The sequence below is a fragment of the Erinaceus europaeus genome, unplaced genomic scaffold, assembly GCF_950295315.1.
Source record: "Erinaceus europaeus unplaced genomic scaffold, mEriEur2.1 scaffold_282, whole genome shotgun sequence".
In the NCBI taxonomy this organism is placed as follows: domain Eukaryota; kingdom Metazoa; phylum Chordata; class Mammalia; order Eulipotyphla; family Erinaceidae; genus Erinaceus; species Erinaceus europaeus.
In genome coordinates, this window is record NW_026648078.1 from 66736 (window position 1) to 86857 (window position 20122).

Genomic DNA, 20122 nt, shown 5'->3' on the forward strand with positions numbered 1-20122 from the left:
ACTTAACTTTTAAGAGAAGATGAAATCTTGCTTTCTCCTACAATATCCAAAGAACTGAAGGGGATCTTAAAAAAGGGGCGGTCGGTTGGTGGTGCACCTGGTTGAGCGCACATGTTACAGTGCCCAAGGACCCGAGTTTGAACCCCTGGTCCCCACCTGCAGGCGGAAAGCTTTGTGAGTGGTGAAGTGGGTCTGCAGGTGTCTTTCTGTCTCCCTCTCTAGCTTCCCTCCTCCTCTCAATTTCTGGCTGTCTCTATCCAATAAATAAATAAATAAAGATAATTTTAAAAATTAAAAGAAAAAAATGGAAGAGCAAGTGTGGACAAACCTTTAGCCTCTCTCTGTGGATCTCCTATCACTAAGGAGGAAGAAAGTTATCTGATGGAGGAAGTGGGGTGGGGGCAGATAGCATAATGGTTATGCAAAGAGACTCATGCCTGAGGCTCCAAAGTTCCATATTCAATCCCCTGCACCACCATAAGCCAGAGCTGATCAGTGCTCAGGTAAAAAAAAAAAAAAGTTAAAGAAGAAAAAGAAGAGAGTGAGTTATTGGGGGAATGTTGCCTCTAATTGACAGAAGATTGGGAAGGAAATGGCGAACTGGTGGTGTACTGACATATAATGATGAGGTGTGACCTTTACCCCATCACTGATAGTAACTAGTGATTACATGGAACTCACAAAGCCATACATCTGGCTGGGTAATAAAACAAATGCTCAATAAGTTCTGAATTACTGATATAATGGGGTTGTTGAGAAACAGTCACTGAAGATTTGAGTAACTTTGAGAAGGGTCTGAATTAGCTTTTCCTAATGATCTCAGTTTTAGCTCTTCATTTCCCTCAACAAAACCTGTGTGATATTTTGAATGCATTACTAATGAGTGATCTACTAAGGAAATCAAGAGCCATGTGAGCTTTCAAACTGTGATTGTCCCTGGCAATCAGTTTGTCCTTAAGATCTTAGGTTTAAGTAAAATTATCCAGGCATTATTTTTCTACCCGCTTCATAGTTCAATCCCAGAATTAAAATGATCTAGCCAACAGCATTATAGGTGTGTAAAATCGTATTTGTCCACTAACAAGTGATTCAGTAATAAGCCACTTATTAGAAAACCAAATTTCCAACCATCCCCAACAACTTTATAACAGTATTAATACCTTTGCAGTGCAAAATAACTATTGGGTTACGGTCAAAGCCCATAGCATCATAACCATTTAGGGATGCTTCTCTGCTATCATCTGCTTCATCAGGAAGTGATTCAGGCAAATAAATAAGCATTGTTTCTATTCTCAGCAGCTGGTATATCCATTCTAAGTACTTAAAAAATGTCACCTGTGTAAAAAAGAAACATCACTTTCTGATCTAGTTGTCTAAAAGGTTTTCGAAGTACACTGGGAATGTTTTCATCCATTACCTCTTGGCACCACCTGCATCAGGTGAGACAATGGTGCAATTCCGCCACTCGGGGATGTTCTCTCGTATCCACTTCAGAACAGCTGGTTCTGCGTACAAATTGTCCGCTGGGATATCAAAAAAGCCCTGGAGAAGCAAGGTGAGTTGTTTCACTGTCCTCTTCCATGTATAAAAATAGCAGCTAGTTCAAAGAATACCTTACTGCAACATTCAAATGGATTAGAAGGCATTCCCTGTGTAGAAGATTGCAAAATGAAGTCCTCAGTCTGAGCTGTGCAACAGAGCCCTGACCAAAACACACAAATTCTTAGGGAAAAACATCTGGGTTCAGCTGAGACCAGAACTGCCTCAGCAATATTTACTGCCTCATGCCACTAAATGGTGGGCTGGCAGAAGCAAAAGCTGACTAGTGTGGAGATACATAAATTGTACATAAATTAGTGGAGAATATAGTAAATGTTCAGAGAGAAGAAGAGACTAGAAGTCAGAAGATCTATGTTCAAATACCAGTTGTTTGAGTTATGTTGAGGTTCTCAAACTAATTGTTCCCTCTTTTATAATGTTTTTTTTTAATCAGAACATTGCTTAACCTGGATAATGGTGATACAGGGGATTGAACATGGGACTTTGGAGCCTCAGTCTTAAGTCTCTTTGCATAACCATTATGCTTGCTATCTACCCCTGCCCTAAAATTCTTTACTGTTGTATAAATATAGAACTAATCAAATGATAATGTTAAATGGTGACTCGAAAGTCTTTTAAAAATTGTGCTTTACTCTCTCAAAATAAGTAAATAAATAAATAATAAATGTATGGCAAATCCTCACCTAACATTATTGGTTATTCTTGGAAAATGACTGTGCATCTTATATAAAGTAGGTCCTGGGAAAACTTCATTTCCTTCTATGGCGGCCAAAATTTTCTTTCATTGGCATTTAATAAAGTGATGTAGAAGGAAATGGCCTTATACAAAGGGCATTCTATAGATTCTAATAGCTCTGGTTTTACATCTAAAACCTTTGACTATTCAAAGGAACAGCTGGATGCAACTCATTTAGCTACCTGTCATAAGCCATCAATTATTATGGATTTGCTACCTTATTTAAAACTTAAAATAATCAGAAGGCTAGAAACGAACCTACCCTATGACCCTGCAATTCCTCTCCTGGGGATATATCCTAAGGAACCCAACACATCCATCCAAAAAGATCTGTGTACACATATGTTCTTGGCAGCACAATTTGTAATAGCCAAAACCTGGAAGCAACCCAGGTGTCCAACAACACAACAACAGATGAGTGGCTGAGCAAGTTGTGGTATATATACACAATGGAATACCAACCACTCAGCTGTAAAAAAAAAAATGGTGACTTCACCGTTTTCAGCCGATCTTGGATGGACCTTGAAAAAATCATGTTGAGTGAAATAAGTCAGAAACAGAAGGATGAATATGGGATGATCTCACTCTCAGGCCGAAGTTGAAAAACAAGATTAGAAAAGAAAACACAAGTCGGACCTGAAATGGAATTGGAGTATTACACCAAAGTAAAAGACTCTAGGGTGGGTGGGTGGGTGGGGAGAATACAGGTCCATGAAAAATGATGAATGAAATAGTGGGGGTTGTATTGCTAAATGGGAATCTGGGGAATGTTATGCATGTAAAAAAAAAAAAGAAGTAGAAACGCAAAGCAGAACTTGACTGAGTTTGGAGTATGGCACCAAAGTAAGAAAGCAGAAGTATACTAGAGTTTGCAGTGAGTACCTCCCTAATACTTCCTCTCCACTTTTCCAAGCTTTGGGTCCATGATTGCTCAACAATTTGTTTGGCTTTGTATGTTAACTCTCTTTTTAGTCACCAGGTTCCAGGTGTCATCAGGATGCCGGCCAGACTTCCCTGGATTGAAGACACCACCAATGTGTCCTGGAGCTCAGCTTCCCCAGAGGCCCATCCTACTAGGGAAAGAGAGAGGCAGACTGGGAGTATGGACCGACCAGTCAACGCCCATGTTCAGCGAGGAAGCAATTACAGAAGCCAGACCTTCTACCTTCTGCAACCCTCAATGACCCTGGGTCCATGCTCCCAGAGGGATAGAGAATGGGAAAGCTATCGGGGGAGGGGGAGGGATATGGAGATTGGGTGGTGGGAATTGTGTGGAGTTGTACCCCTCCTACTCTATGGTTTTGTTAATTAATCCTTCCTTAAATAAAAAAAACAAAACAATAAAACAAACAAAAAAAAAAAACAAAAAAAAAAAAGAAAAATTCATGTTAAGTGAAATAAGTCAGAAACAGAAGGATGAATATGGGATGATCTCACTCTCAGGCAGAAGTTGAAAAACAAGATCAGAAGAGCAAACACAAGCAGAACCTGAACTGGAATTGGCGTATCGCACCAAAGTAAAAGACTCTGGGGTGGGTAGGGGGGAGAATACAGGTCCATGAAGGATGATAGAGGACCTAGTGGGGGTTGTACTGTTAAATGGGAAACTGGGGAATGTTATGCATGTACAAACTATTGTATTTACTGTTGAATGTAAAACATTAATTCCCCAATAAAGAAATTAAAGAAAAGAAAACACAAGTAGAACCTGAAATAGATTTGACATATCGCACCAAAGTAAAAGACTCTGGGGTGGGTGGGTGGGGAGAATACAGGTGCATGAAGGATGATAGAGGACCTAGTGGGGGTTGTATTGTTAAATGGGAAACTGGGGAATGTTATCCATGTACAAACTATTGTATTTACTGTTGAATGTAAAACATTAATTCCCCAATAAAGAAATAAAAAAATTAAAATAACAAACCAGTGTATGTCCAAAGAAGTTAAATAACTGTGGTCTGAGAGGGGGAATAAGTAACTATCAGACACCCAATGGGTTATTTATTCTGCCCAAGATTACAAAGCAAATGAGCAAAGCTAAATTCTCTTGATCACAAACTACGAACTATGACTGAGACGAGTATGTTTATTCTACTGAGAGTGTTAATTTTATTTGAGCGGTTTTCAAGGCAGTTTTCTTTTCTAAACTCCCATAGTTAGCCTCCTCCACTGATACCTGAATTTGAGGAGCATGTAGGTCCATGGTAATGATATGATTTATGCCTGCTACCAACAGCGTATTTGCAACAAGCTTGGCTGTGATGGGAGCCCGGCTCTAAATGGAAGTGAAAGCAAAAAAAAAAAAGTCACATTTGAGAAACAATACATTTGCTTTGCTCAATAAACATTTATTTGTTGTGCATATTCTATGTTTAAAGGCACTACACCACCAGGAAATCATGAACAGTAACATGGTCATTGAGAATGAGTAGATCTCAACTTACGATAAATATTAGTGGAACATCACTTTTCCAACTAGTAAACATCAAAAAATATTTTCCTGGTACATTTTAATCTGTACAATTTGCTAGGCAAGCCTGGAATTTTAAATTTTTTATTATCTTTATTTATTTATTGGATAGAGACAACCAGAAATCAAGAGGGAAGGGGAGATAGAGAGGAAGAGAGGCAGAGACACCTGCAGCATTGCTTCACCAGTCGTGAAGCTTACCCCCGCAGGTGAGGACCTGGGACTCAAACCTGGGTCCTTGCACATTGTAACATGTGCACTTAACCAGGTGCGTCACCACTTGGCCCCAAAACAGGAACTTTTTTTTTAAAGAATCCTATTAGATTTAATGTACACATGCTCAAACACATAAATAAGGTGTGTCTTAACCAAGTACTTAGAAAACAGACTTCAGGGAGTCGGGCGGCAAACGCTAGAAGAAGAAGAAGGAAGTTGGCGGTAGCACAGCGGGTTAAGTGAACGTGGCGCAAAGCACAAGTACCAGTGTGAGGATCCCGGTTGGAGCCCCGGACTCCCCACCTGCAGGGGGGTCGCTTCACAGGCGGTGAAGCACATCTGCAGGTGTCTGTCTTTCTCTCTGTCTTCCCCTCCTCTCTCCATTTCTCTCTGTCCTATCTAACAACAACAATTATAACTACAACAACAATAAAAAAAAACAAGGGCAACAAAAGGGAAAATAAATTTTAAAATATAATAAAATTAAAAAAAAAGAAAACAGACTTCAAGTTCTATGAAGAGGTCACAACTAGAACTGAAATAAATTAAACATCACAACTGTATGACTCTATCACAAGCCTACTGTTTTTGAAGACCAGCAGTACCCTAAGAAAGTGTGTTAATTCCAATCACTAAGAAATGTTTATGACTTTGGGCAAGTGTTTCTGTTTCCCCGGTTATAAATTTGTAATGGAGACACTGGTCTTACCTTGTCCTTCTTATCTTGTCGGGCATAAGGGAAGCAGGGTATGACTGCAGTAACTCGACTGGCTGAAGCAATCTTGCAGGCATTAATCATGATCAAAAGTTCCATTATATTGTCATTGATTTTACCACAACCACTCTGTACAATGTAGACATCCTCTCCGCGTACACTTTCACCAATTTCCACACTATTATAGGAAAGGAAGAACAATAAATAAATAAAGCACTGTAAGATGTTTCTTTTCTTTCTTTCTTTTTTTTTTTAACAAGAGCACTGCTCAACTCTTGCTTTGCTTATGATGGTGTGGGGGATTGAACCTGGGACTTTGGAGCCTCAGGCATGACAGTCTGTTTGCATAAACATAATGCTATCCACCCCACCCATGTATGATGTTTCTACAGACAGTAAGTAAGGTCTAAAAAGTATAGCTTCTCGGGAGTCAGTCGGCGTTAGCACAGCAGGTTAAGCTAACTTGGTGCAAAGCACAAGGAAATGCCTAAGGATCCAGGTTCCAGCCCCCTGGCTCCCACCTGCAGGGAAGTCGCTTCACAGGTGGTGAAGCAAGTCTGCAGGTGTCTGTCTTTCTCTCCCCCTCTCTGTCTTCCCCTCCTCTCTCCATTTCTCTCTGTCCTCTCCAACAACAACGACATCAATAATAACTACAACAAAAAAATAACAAGGGCAACAAAAGGGGAATAAATAAAGAAATAAATGTTTAAAAAAAGTATAGCTTCTCTACAGTAATACATTACAAATAGGTAACAACTACATATGGGCATTGCACCCTTTTCACTTTAGGTGATCCTAAAGGAGGTCTACCACACCAGAAGCAGTTTATTCACGTGTACTATGAAAATAAATATTACCTGTTTTTACATGTAACATGACACGAAAGAGATCAACGTATAAGTAATTGGATCAAAATTCCAGCAGGCAGACTGTTTCTCATTTCATTCAGGTTTTTAACATGTGAAAATAAATTTCCTATAGTAGTTGTGACTTTCACGATTCATATGTAAAAAAATTTAAACACTAATATTTTAATATTTACTTATTTATTCCTTTGTTGCCCTTGTTATTAACTGTTGTTGTTATTGATGCTGTTATTGTTGGATAGGACAGAGAGAAAAGGAGAGAGGAGGGGAAGACAGAGAGGGGGAGAGAAAAACACCTGCAGACCTGCTTCACCGCTTGTGAAGCGACTCCCGTACAGGTGGGGAGCCGGGGGCTCATACCAGGATCCTTAAGGGGGGTCCTTGTGCTTTGCGCCACCTGCACTTAATCCGCTGCGCTACCACGTGACTCCTGTAACAAAATATTTTTTAAAAAAGCTCCAAACACAGGGTAGGGGCAGATGGCATAATGGTGATGCAAAGAGACTCTCATGCCTGAAGCTCCAAAGTCACAGGTTCAATCCTCCGCACCACCGTAAACCAGAGCTGAGCAGTGCTCTAGTTTAAAAAAGAAAGAGAGAGAGAGAGAGAGAGAGAGAGAGAGAGAAAGATAGATAGAAAGAAAGAAAGAAAGAAAGAAAGAAAGAAAGAAAGAAAGAAAGAAAGAAAGCTGGGGCCGGGTGGTGGCGCACCTGGTTGAATGCACATGTTACAATGTACAAGGTCCTTCATCTATTCCAATAAAAATCACTGACAAAAAAAAAAACAATGTACATGGTCCTGGGTTCAAGGTCCTGGGGTTCCTAGTCCCCACCTGCAGAAGGAAAGCTTCACGACTGGTGAAGCAGGGCTGCAGGCATCTCTCGTTGCTCTCTCTCTCTCTCTCTTATCAGCCCCCTTCCCGATCGATTACTGGCTGTCTGTCCAATAAATAAATAAAAATAAAAATAAAAAAATAAAGAAAAAGAAAAACAGAGTCAAACACCACTACTCTGTAATGAGATTTCTCTATATGCTATATTGACAATACCTGTCATAAATGTTGACCATTTGTATGCCACTTATTGTACCAGTAGCTGGGTGGAGTAGATAGCTAATGGTTGTGTAAGCAGACTCTTCTTGCCTGATACATCAACACAGACTATTTATTTATTTATTTATTTATTTACTTACTTATTTTAAAGAATTTATTTTTCATGAGAAAGACAGGAGGAGAGAAAGAACCAGACATCACTCTGGTACATGTGCTGCTGGGGATCGAACTCAGGACCTCATGGTTGAGAATCCAATGTCCTATCCACTGCGCCACCCCCCTGGACCACACTCTAAGCAGTACTCTTATAATAAAAGTAAATAAACAAAAATAAAACTTAGCGGGGCCGGGTGGTGGCACACCTGGTTGAGCAAACGTATTACAATGCTCAAGGACCTGGGTTCGAGTCCCTGGTCCCCGCCTGTAGGGGGAAAGCTTTGCAAGTGGTGAAGCTGTGCTGCAGCTGTCTCCGTGTCTCCCTGTCTCTCTCCCTCTCTATCACCCCTTCCCTCTTGATTTATGGCTGTCTCTATCCAATAAATAAAGATAATAAAAATTTTAAACATAAATAAAACTTAGCAAGAACAACAGTAAATAACTCTAAGAGCAGAAACTGATGCAACTTCAGACGAGACAAAACATCAATGAAACAAAAAAGTTGGTTTTAGGGATGGAGTGGGAAATAAATAAAACTGATAAACCTCTCGAAGACTTATCAAATCAACTTCATAGCTTCAGAACTGTGAAGACATTAAAAGTCTTATTTTTAGTTTTGAGATATAGCTCCTCTTGAAATAGTCTCTTCTTAATTTACCGTGCAGTCACACTGTCTCCCTTTATTTTCCTCAAATACACCCCATTTCATTTCAAAAGTTCACACTTTTTCCCACTACCTGGACTGCTCTTCCTAAAGCTCTTTCATTTCTTAGATCTCCAATCTATGTATTGACCCTATCCACCTTACTAAAAGTGACCTAAAAATCTTAACAGAAGCAACACGTAGGACCTGAGTTCAAGCCCTCAATCCCCACCTGCAGGAGGGAAGCTTCACGAATAGTGAAGTGCAGCAGGTGTCTGTCTCCCTTTCCCTCTCATCATAAAAATAAAAACGAAGGGAGTCAGGGCGGCAGTGCAGGCGGTTAAGCGCACATGGTGCAAAGCACAAGGAGCGGCCTAAGGATCCCAGTACAAGCTCCAGGCTCCCCAGCTGCAGGGGAGTCGCTTCACAGGCAGTGAAGCAGGTCTGCAGGTGTCTGTCTTTCTCTCTCCCTCTCTTGTCTTCCCCTCCTCTTTCCATTTCTCTCTGTCCTATCCAAAAAAAAAAGAAAAAGAAAAAGAAAGAAATGAAAGGAAGCCTTAAAAAACAAAACAAACAAAAAAAATGACATGTGCTATACACATAACTTATCATGAAGGCGGTACAATTAAAAAAGGAAAAAGCGTGGTGCAGGTGGTGGCACAGTGGATACAGCATCGGACTCTCAGGCATGAGGTCCTGAGTTCAATCCCTGGCAGCACATGTACCAGGGTGATGTCTGGTTCTTTCTCCTCCTATGTTTCTCATTAAGAAATAAAATCTCAAAAAGGAAAAAGCCTCATTTTATGTTGAGTACATGCTTAAATTATAATATGTGAAATATATTGGGACAAATATCCAATTAAAATGTCTTAAAAGATAAACAGACAGGACTAAATAACACCTCCAAGTCACCCATAGAGGCTGGCAGAGAAAGCTAGTGTCTTCTAGTGGGGCTTCTCACACCTCCTTTACTACCACTACGTACAGATTTCGTGCTAGAAGAGCCCCTTCTACGTTTTATGGTACACAATTCTGGGGTCCTGACCAAATACTGCCAGATCTGAGCAACTTCAAAAACTGAGAAAAGTTTTAAGTTTGCCCAATAACTCCCTCTTCCTTGACTGAAATGTTAAGTTCTCCTGGGTTAGAACCCAAGTGAGATACGCTCACTCACAATAACGTCCACCATTTCAAATAAAAAGTCAACCACATCTCTTACACATGGTATTGGAAGTTCTTGTTTCAGTCAAGATCACAGAATACCATATGTGCCCCCCCCCAATCATTTACTTACCCAGAGTGAGGTTTGATTAAGAGTTAGAGCCTAGCAGTTTGACAAACTGATCTGAAGACAGTATTGGCTTCCTTATTTATCAAGCAAAACCAGAAAACATACTTATCAACATATGGTAGCTTCTCTCTCTTTTTACAAATGCCTCATCAGTCAGTATAGAAAATACCTGTGTACAGGTGGCACAAAGCACAAGGACTGGAGTAAGGATTCTGGTTCGAGCCCCTGGCTCCCCACCTGCAGGGGAGTCGCTTCATAGGTGGTGAAACAGGTCTGCAGGTGTCTGTCTTTCTCTTCCCCTCTCTGCCTTCCCCTCCTCTCTCCATTTATCTCTGTCCTCTCTAACAACGACAACATTAATAACTACAACAATAACTACAACAATAAAACAACAAGGGCAACAATAGGGAATAAATAAATAAATATATATTTTAAATACTTGTGTAGTCACTGACATTCTTCATTATGGTACTATTTTTTTTTAATATTTATCTTTTTATTCCCTTTTGTTGTCCTTGCTGTTTTATTGTTGTCATCATTGTTAGATAGGACAGAGAAATGGAGAGAAACGGAAGACAAAGAGAGGGAGAGAAAGCTAGACACCCGCAGACCCGCTTCACCGCTTGTGAAGCGACTCCGCAGCAGGTGGAGAGCCAGGGGTTTGAACCGGGATCCTTACACTGGTCCTTTTGCTTTGCTCCTTGTTTGCTTAACCTGCTGCACCACCGCCCGACCCCCCAGTACTCATTATTTAAGGAATGCTGCTCACAAAATTATTATTATTTTTTTTTTTTGCCTAGGGGATGGCTTAGCGAGTAGAGCACAAGGCTGGCAAGCGAGACCTCGGGTATGATCTCTGGCTGTTCATGAAAGGATGTTTGACCTCTTTCTCTTTCATAAATCTTTTTTTAAAAAGATTTATTTTTTTTCCACTTTTGTTGCCCTAAGGCTCACAAAATTCTTAGAAATGTTACGTCTTAAACAGCTTTATGAAAATTATAACTACATAAGCCATTGCATAAGCCTTTTTTCCTCTGGCTGCCAGACAATCAAGGGATACAGGTAAAGTAGCACTAAACCCCAGCAATCATTTTATGCCAAATTCTTGGCACAATAACTATAGTTCTTTGTTCTATATGGTATCTGATGTATCTACTTAATGAACCTCTTGTACCTGTGATTATCATGAAATCCTCACCTGAAAGTAGGTGAGGCATTAATACTTTTATTTATTTATTTATTTATTTATTTATTTAAGCAAGGAGACATTAACAAAACCGTAGGATGGGGGGATACAACTCCACACAATTCCCGCCACCCAATCTCCATATCCCATACCCTCCCCAGTAGCTTTCCCATTCTCTATCCCTCTACCGAATCAACACATTCTTTTTAAAAACTTTAGTTATTTATGAGAAAGATAGGAGAGAAAGAACCAGACATCACTCTGATACATGTGCTGCTGGGGATTGAACTCGGGACCTCATCCTTGAGAGTCCAATGTCTTATCCACTATGCCACCTCTCAGACCACTCTTTGATTTTTTAAATATTTATTTCCTTTTGTTGCCCTTGTTTTATTGTTGTAGTTATTTATGTCGTTGTCGCTGGATAGGACAGAGAGAAATGGAGAGAGGAGGAGAGGACAGAGAGGGGGAGAGAAAGACAGACACCTACAGACCCGCTTCATGGCCTGTGAAGCGACTCCCCTGCAGGTGAGGAGCCGAGGGCTTGAACCGGGATCCTTACGCCAGTCCTTGTGCTTTGCGCCACATGCGCTTAACCTACTGCACTACTGCCCAACTCCCGGAGACATTAAATCTAAAGTAAAATGATCACTGTCAATTTAAACATCAGACCACTTTTTAAATATATAGTTTTAGAAGGCATAATTCCTTTAAGAATCACAAGTTTTGAGAAATTGTTAAAAACATAATTAGTTCATCCTCCAACAGAATCACTAGAACCCCTGTGTGTGGGTTGTTACAACAACTGTTGGTAGATATGATCATTTACCACAATCACATTTAGGACTAGGAAGATGTAATGACAGGATATGCTTCTAATAACTTTGAAAAGTCATTTAACTGGAGAGGGGGGAGGGCTGGTAGTGGAACACCCAGTGAAGCACACAGCACTCTACTTAAGGACTAGCTTATGAGCCCCCACTCCTCACCTGCATCGGGAATGCTTCATGAGTGGTAAAGCAGGTCTTCAGGTGCTCTCTCTCTCCCTCTCTTTCCCTTCCTTCTCAACTTCTGTCCTATCCAATAAAATGGGGGGAGGGGGGAGAAAGTGCCACTAGGAGGAATGGATTTGTAGTGAGACCATAACCACCAATGAGCCCCAGTCTCCCTCGACCGGACCTGCTAATTAATATATGCGGATATCTTCGCCCACCCTGTCCGACGCTTGACGTCTCGTCACCCAATCTGGTCCCCTATGCCTACACTGAACTTCTCTGTTCCAGTCTCTTGGAAACAGAGTTGGCAGTCAGCTGAGGTAAAGAACAAACACCTCAACACAGACCCCTGCAAGCGTCAACCCGGCTTTGACCTAGCACGTTATGATTGGGCCCTCCTCAATCGCTATGGAACAGGCCACAGCCAGTGAGCTGCTATGTTCCATCGCTGGGGAGCCAGAGACGAACCGAACTGCCCCTGCAGCTACAGACAGACTATGACCCACATAGTCAACGACTGCCACCTCTCCAGATTCAAAGGAGGTTCGAAACTTTACATCAGGCTCAACCTGATGTTGTTGACTGGCTAAGGAAGAAGGGCAAAAGCTAGAAGAAGAAGAAGCCCCAGTAATAACCCTAGGGGCAAAAAAAAAAAAAAGAGAGTAATCTTAATGTAATGAAAATAAGGCAGTTTTGTGGCTTAGAAATGGCTCAACTGGTAGAATGTTGGACTTGTATGTCTGAAGTTGCTGAATCAATTTCCATACATATATGCATAAAGTGGTGTTCTGTATCATGTGAATTGCTCTTATGGATTAATATTAAAAAAAAAAAAAAAGCAGGATTCAGGCGGTAACACAACGCATTAAGTGCACGTGGTGCAAAGGGCAAGGACCCCTGTAAGGATCCCGGTTCCAGCCCCCGGCTCCCCACCTGCAGGGGAGTTGCTTCACGAGTGGTGAAGCAGGTCTGCAAGTGTCTTTCTCGCCCCCTCTCTGTCTTCCCTTCCTCTCACCATTTCTCTGTCCTATCCAACGACTACAACAGTAAAAATAATAAGGGCAACAAAAGGGAACAAATAAATATAAAAAAGAAAGAAAAATGCATATGATACACTGTGGGACATTTAATTCAAGGCACTGCCTTGCTTTTCTGAGTATATTTATCCCAAGGAAATCACAATAAATGGGCAGAGTTATGTCCCAACGTTTTCATATAACATGAAAGCTGGAGATAAGAGAGATCATTTGAAATTAAAAATCATAAAGAGCATAGTTATTTAAAATCGTATAGACTAAATATTAAGGGGAGAAGCTATTCAGAATGCATCACAGAGTGATGAAAGCTACAAACAAGATGCCTAAAACTCTCTTTTTTTAAAAAAAAAGAAGTATAGAAACACACACATACAAATATGCACAGCCATGGGTGGGGGGTAGATAGCAGCATAATGGTTATGCAAAGAGGCTCTCAAGTTCCAGGTTCAATTCCCCAGGCAACCATAAGCTAGTGCTAAGCAGTGCTTTGGTAAAACTAGACAAATTAAATAATCAAATATGTATAACCATCCGTGAAGTTATAAGTAAAATGTGAAGTGTTTATGTCAGGTAGTGGAGTTATATGAGGTCTCTTTTCTCCCATCTTCTGTAATTTCCCAATTCCATGTAACAACATCACCACCACCACTGTTTCTTAAAATTTATTATGCGGAGTAATTTTTTTTTCTTTTTACCAGAGCACTGCCCAGCTCTGGCTTATGGTAGTGCGGGGGATTGAACCTGGGACTTCGGAGCCTCAGGCCATAACAGAGTTTCTGCATAGCCATTATGTTATCTAACCCCATCCAGAATAATGTTCTAAGAACTTTATCCTTATATAGCCCTTTATGTACGCCTGACTATTCTGTGTTCATATTCCAGGTGACTGACTAGAGACTTCTAACATATAGGCTTCAATGGCATGACTGAAATTTCCCATCTGAGCCAGCATGGTGGCTTCATATTGGGCAGTCTTAGAAAACTGCATTGGTTAAGTTTGACTTTGAAGACAGCTACCCTTTTCAACTGTAATTTTAAAAATGACACTACACTGATACAGTTAAATAAAAATGTACTTTATTTTATTTAAGTATCTGTCTAATTTAACCTCTAATACCTTTGCAAAGAGGGGTATGTGTGTATTTTAATATATTCTGACCTGGATTTATATATTTCTAGCTTTAGTACCTAACATTTTGTAATAAATATACCTTTTCTAAAAACAAAACAAACAAACAAAAAAGAAGAACTTTATCCTACTTAATCCCCAGGGGAGCTATATGGGCAGACAATCCTTTGTAAATCAGGTTATCAAGTGAAAGAAAGTTTAAGGATTCAAATTTGCTTTTCTAGCAATAAGCCTGAAGTTTGTAAGATCCTTCCTATACATATTTCTGTGAGATACAGCCATATGTATAGTTCCCATAGCATGGTAGCAAGTTTGTGGTCTGGGAGCTGATGCAGTAGATACAATGTTGGGACTCTCAAGCATAGGTCCAGAGTTCAATCCCAGCAGCAGCACAAGTGCCAGAGTGATGTCTGGTTCTTTCTTTCTCCCCTCCCACCCTTCTAATTAATAAATAAATAAAATATTAAAATAAAAGCTTTCTCATCTGAGGATGGGTTGGCTCTTCAGATCCCATTTGATGGCCCACATCACCCTTTGAGAGCAAGAAGGGACAGCAAGGACCATTTCTGCAGCACAGAAAAGTCACAGTTGTGGGTGATTGGAGGAGTGTGGGTGGGTTAGTGTCCAATGGCATTGTCACTGAAGATTTCCGAACATCCAAGGAACCCAAAAGCTAGTGATTAAGCCATAAAAAAGGAAACCTAACCAGTCAGCAAAACTCCACATTGAGTTTAATATTCAATGTTTTCAGGCCTAATCTCAGAAGTCTATTAGGACACTGTGTTGCATTATAAAAAGGAGGGAGAGTTAAAAAGGAAATAATCTGATTTTTTTTTTCTAGAAGCATAGGAGGATTTCATAAAACTGGAATCACCTCTGGGTGGATGGGATCCCTTTCGATAAAAATTACTCTTGCCCCTCAACTATATTGTCACTTGCAAAATCTGCTGGCTCTGCTTTGGTTTCATGATGGTCCGAGAGTCCTAATGGTGCAGTCAAAACTTAAGACAACAGCTCAATTAGCCTCTTTCCATTTAGGTATTGCCTGGTTACTGTAGGCATCCATCTTTGCAGTAGCATTCCCATCAAAATCATTAACACAATAAAAGATCCAGAAGTAAGCTGTCTACTTCGGGTGAATGGTTTTTGATCAGCAGAGTTGAAAAAGTACAAGGAGAGCTAAAGTTTGGCAGGCTAACCAAAGAAAGAAAAATATTTGGGAAAAGATGTTAAAAGGAATCTTCACTAATGGAAGTAATGGTGTTTCTGTTTGTTGTAAACTTTCCCCTTAATAGATGACTATAAGATTGTGGACACTGCTCTGATTTGATCAACAGGGTGTGAGAGCACTGTAGAACTAGAAAAGTCTACAGTTGGGGTGAAAGGGGTATCAAAAAGAGCAGGCAGCTAAGTTATCTGTAAGATGGCCCCAAGGTGCATGAGGAGAGGAAATAGGGACTGAGAGTGAGGGAGGAAGCAAGCATTACCCACAGGGCAATTAAAAAAAAAAGAGATGCAATGCACTGTGGGATGCAGCCTTTCACTCCATTATCTTTCCTCAGTTATCTTAAGATACAAAGATACAGGGCGGGTGGGTAGATAGCATAATGGTTATGCAAACAGACTCTCATGCCTGAGATTCCAGAGTCCCAGGTTCAATCCCCCGTACCACCATAAACCAGAGCTGAACAGTGCTCTGGACTAAAAAAAAAAAAAAAGAGATAAGAAGAGAAAAAAATACAATAATAGCTTCCTAAATACCCTCATACAGCTCTGATTCTGCTGAAAAATAAGCTTTTGTATTATTATCTGTACCAGCAGCAGCAGCAGCAGCAGCACAGAGGAAGGTCAACGATTTCAGAATTCAGGTTCCCTAAGACTTTCTAGACGGCTCCAACCGAGATGCTGGCCATGGGGATGCAGAGTTTAATGCATCACGTTATCCAATCGACTAAATTTAAGTCTGGCTCCGATTCGAAAGATGTGAAAAATCGACACACGCCAATCTAGGGGTAGTTGTTTGCTAATAGTTTTGGCGCCCTCAGTACAGAATGTCAGGTTCCCGAAATGGAATTGGCAAATTGCACCCAAGTAAAAGACTCTGGGGTGGGTGGGTGCGGAGAATACAGGCCCATGAAGGATGATAAATGACATAGTGGGGGTTGTATTGTTAAATGGGAAACTGGGGAATGTTATGCATGTACAAACTATTGTATTTACTGTTGAATGTAAAACATTAATTCCCCAATAAAGAAATAAATTTTAAAAAAAATTTAAAAGAATGTCAGGTTCTCTTAACATCAAACCCGACTGAAAACCGTTCCGAATGCAAAAGCTGTTTCCCAGACTCCAGGAGAAACAACAGAGAGGAATAGGTAAGCTGTAGGATCTTCCATGCAAGCTGGCTCCAAAGCTAAAGGCAAGCCAGCCCGGCCTGGGTGGCTCAACAGTGAAACGACAAAGCCACGTGTCTGCAGGACCCCAGCTAAGCTCTCTCTGCTCTCATGCCGCTCAGTGCAGCCGCAATCGCCGCGTCGGGTCCTTGTAACCCACTATCCTGAATTCAAAAATCCAAAATCCGCAGCTTGGCCCTCATGCTCCATCTGGACACTGCCCCACTGCAAAGGTGAGAACGTGACCCTCAAGCAAGAGAAAATAGTAATAATAATGACGGAAAGAGCCCGTGGGGCACACGCGCCAGACAGCAGTCCCTTCCTGCTCTGCTCCCCCGCCTCTGCCCAGGGCCCTGTGAAATCCCGCGGCAGGCCCATCCCCCTGCCCTTTGCTGTCCAAGCCCCGTCCCGCCGCGGCATATGAGGTTAGTTGGGGTCCCGACGTCGCCCTTACCAGATCTCCTGGTTGCTGAATTTCTTAGTCACCACCTTGCCGAGCTCCAGGCCCAGGCGGTCGGCAATTTTCTGGGACAAGTCCTGGTGGGAGCTACCACTGAAGATTTTGATGTTCGGCATCCTGGCCAAGTACCCCAAACACTCCTCGCTCAGCACTTTACACCTGCTGAGGAGACGTGAGCCGAAGTGACCCCTGAGATTCTGTACTAACTGCCTAGGATCACTACTCTGCCTTCTTACATTCCCGCCAGGCACGCGGCTCTAAATTGCCTGGTGCCAAGCAGGCGGGGTCAGAGGGTGGGGGGGGAGGACACATGTTCACACTGTGATTGGTTGACATGTTGCGAGGGGCGGTTTCTCGCGGTAACTCCTCCTGACTCTCTCAAATATTGGCTTGGAGGGTTTGAGGGTGGATGATACCAAGAAGTTGGGTTGATTGAACATCTTGTAAAGTCGACCATCTGCATTACCATGGGGGTGGAGGGATCTATGTGGGAAGTATGGCTTGATCTTTCCCAGTAGCTGGGAAGTTGGACATGCTGCTGCTGCTGCTGCTGCTTCTCCCTCTCCCTCTCCCTCTCCCTCTCCCTCTCCCTCTCCCTCTCCCTCTCCCTCTCCCTCTCCCTCTCCCTCTCCCTCTCCCTCTCCCTCTCCCTCTACCCCTCCCCTCTCCCCCTCCCCCTCCCCCTCTTCCTTCTTCTTCTTTCTTCTTCTTCTTCTTCTCCTCCTCCTCCTCCTCCTCCTCCTCCTCCTCCTCCTCCTCCTCCTTCTTCCCTCCCAGAACGTGAAAGTTAAGACTGACTCAAGTCTACAGTTTCTTTCCTTTCCCTTTTTCTTTTGTTTTAATGTTGACAGCCACGGTTGATCAGAAAGGGGGGTTGGGGGGACCTAAACATGAATTCACTTGCATATGTTGAGCATGGTTTTGTCTCTTTGTAAGAACGAGGCTGACTTAACACTTTCACATCAACCACCCATAACACAGGCATATCTAAAGGGCTCCTTTGCCCCTCTTTAGCTGTGGTGTTGTATTTGCCTGGAAAGACAAGTCCCAAAGGGAAAGTGGCTAAAGGCATAACACCTGAGTCATCCAGAAAAAATATTTTTAAGGGGAGTTTGACGGTAGTGTAGCGGCTTAAGTGCACGTGGCGCAAAGCAAGGACCGGCATAAGGATCCCGGTTCGAGCCCCCGGATCCCCACCTGCAAGAGAGTCGCTTCACAGGCGGTGAAGCAGGTCTACATATCTTTCTCTCCCCCCCTGCCTTACCCTCCCCTCCATTTCACTCTGACCTATCTAACAACGATGACATCAATAACAACAACAATAACTACAAAAACAGTGAAAAACAACAAGGGCAACAAAAGGGAAAAATAAATATAAAGAAATTAAATATTTTAAAACAAGTGAAGCGTTTTCCAAAATAACTGGGCAATGTAGGTCTGACTGAGCCTTGAGAAGGATAACAAATATAATCGACTTGTGGGACTTAAGATAAACAGTCCTGAAGGAGAGAAAAAATGGCTTTGGTCCTCTTTGCTTCACGTGAACCTCAGTATTATCATCTGCATGCTGCAAATGTAACCTTACTTACCATGTCTTACTATTTTTCTATGACTATAAGCTGGACCAAAGAGAGTCCAGTCCTTCTCCCCCCCCTTTAAAAGATGTATTCATTTATTGTTATTATGAAAGAGAAAATATGAGATATTTAAGTCCAGATTAATGCTCATCTCTGGCACAGGGTGGCTCTGGGGAGTGAGCCTGTAGCCTCTGGGCCTTCAGACATGCATTCTGTGTTATCTCCCTTTCTTTTTTTTTTTTCCTCCAGGGTTATTGCTGGGCTTGGTGCCTGCACCATGAATCCACTGCTCCTGGAGGCCATTTTTCCCCCTTTTGTTGCCCTTGTTGTTGTAGCCTCCTTGTGGTTATTATTATTGCCATTGTTGGTGTTGTTCGTTGCTGGATAGGACAGAGAATTGGAGAGAGGAGGGGAAGACAGAGAGGGGGAGAGAAGGATAGACACCTGCGTACCTGCTTCACAGCCTGTGAAGCGACTCCCCTGCAGGTGGGGAGCCGGAGGCTCGAACCGGGATCCTTACGCCAGTCATTTTCACTTTGCACCACCGCCAGACCCCTGTTGTCTCCCTTTCTGAGGGCCATTAGTCTTGCATCACATTTCCACTAAGTATCTTCTGATGATGGGTTAGTTGAAGAGGAAAGCTTACAACTTTAAACTGTAACAATAAAAAATTCCCATTTTAGAATCAAACAATTTTAGTCATGCTCACCGCAGTGCAAGCTGTGAAAATAGAAGGGACTTTGGCAATCATCTAGTCACTAGCTTCATTTTACATATGGTGATTCTTAGCTCAGAGATGGAAGGGTTTTGTCCAAGTGTCAAAGGCAGAAAATACTCCCATTAGCAGCCTGGTTTTCTCTTCCAACCATTTTCAGTGACATACATGGAGGATTTCTTTGAACTTTCTATTGTTGCTATGTTTCATATTGGTTTGTTCCCCTGCCCCCTGACCTCTGAGAGAATTGGTTTGGCCCTTGCTAGTTTCGTGCCCTGCTTTCTCCCTGCCCCCTATGTTAAGGACGTCCAGAGTCCCAGCAGCAGCCGCTGAGAGAAAATGATGGGGAAGTATATGGTGTGGTGATTTGCCCGTTCGTGAATAAAGATTAAACTGTAGTTTCTCAGCCCAGCCGTGTGTCCCCAAGTCTCTGTCTCTGTTCACCACCGCGAAGCTAGCCCGGCCTGCTGGAGCCCCTAAACTTTAACAACAAATGGCGCTCATGTGGACCTGACCTGCGCTTCTCTCAGATAAGTGAAGACAATTTGGCTCCGTATGTACTATGGCCTTCTCTTCTGCTTGTGAAGAGATCTCCAAAGGCCTCTGCCCTTTCTTCACAAGACTGTTTAGCTGTTTCTGGAACATTTATCTCTGGACCACTCTGTGGTTTCCACCCAACGCCAGCCCGCAGGAGCCCAACACCAGCCTGCATGAGCCGGCTTTCCGAAACGTGGCACAGGACATTGGGCGTGGGCTCCCTCCACGCTGCTCGGCTGCTTGGAACAGGGCAGCAGACATGGCGGCCTATCCTGGCTGCCACCCCAGGGCACCTTGGCCCGCGCCTTCTGCACGGCTGGCCCGCCCACCCTCGTGCTATGAAGTCTGGGCAGATCCTGGACCACCTGGAGACTGCGGGCTCCCTGCCA

General features: G+C 42.4%; 1 protein-coding gene across 1 annotated transcript in view; it reads right to left on the reverse strand.

Moving 5' to 3' along the window:
- LOC132536612 (ribose-phosphate pyrophosphokinase 1-like) overlaps positions 1–17082 on the reverse strand; it is a 29697-nt gene extending 12615 nt beyond the window's left edge. Inside the window, exons 1-4 of the mRNA XM_060184709.1 lie at positions 16899–17082; positions 5692–5875; positions 4473–4571; positions 1418–1542 (exon numbers count right to left, since the gene is read on the reverse strand). Coding sequence (XP_060040692.1) covers positions 1418–1542; positions 4473–4571; positions 5692–5875; positions 16899–17020 — 530 coding nt within the window. The 5' untranslated portion in view covers positions 17021–17082. The remainder of the gene's footprint in view (positions 1–1417; positions 1543–4472; positions 4572–5691; positions 5876–16898) is intronic.
- Between the last annotated feature and the right edge of the window lie 3040 nt (positions 17083–20122).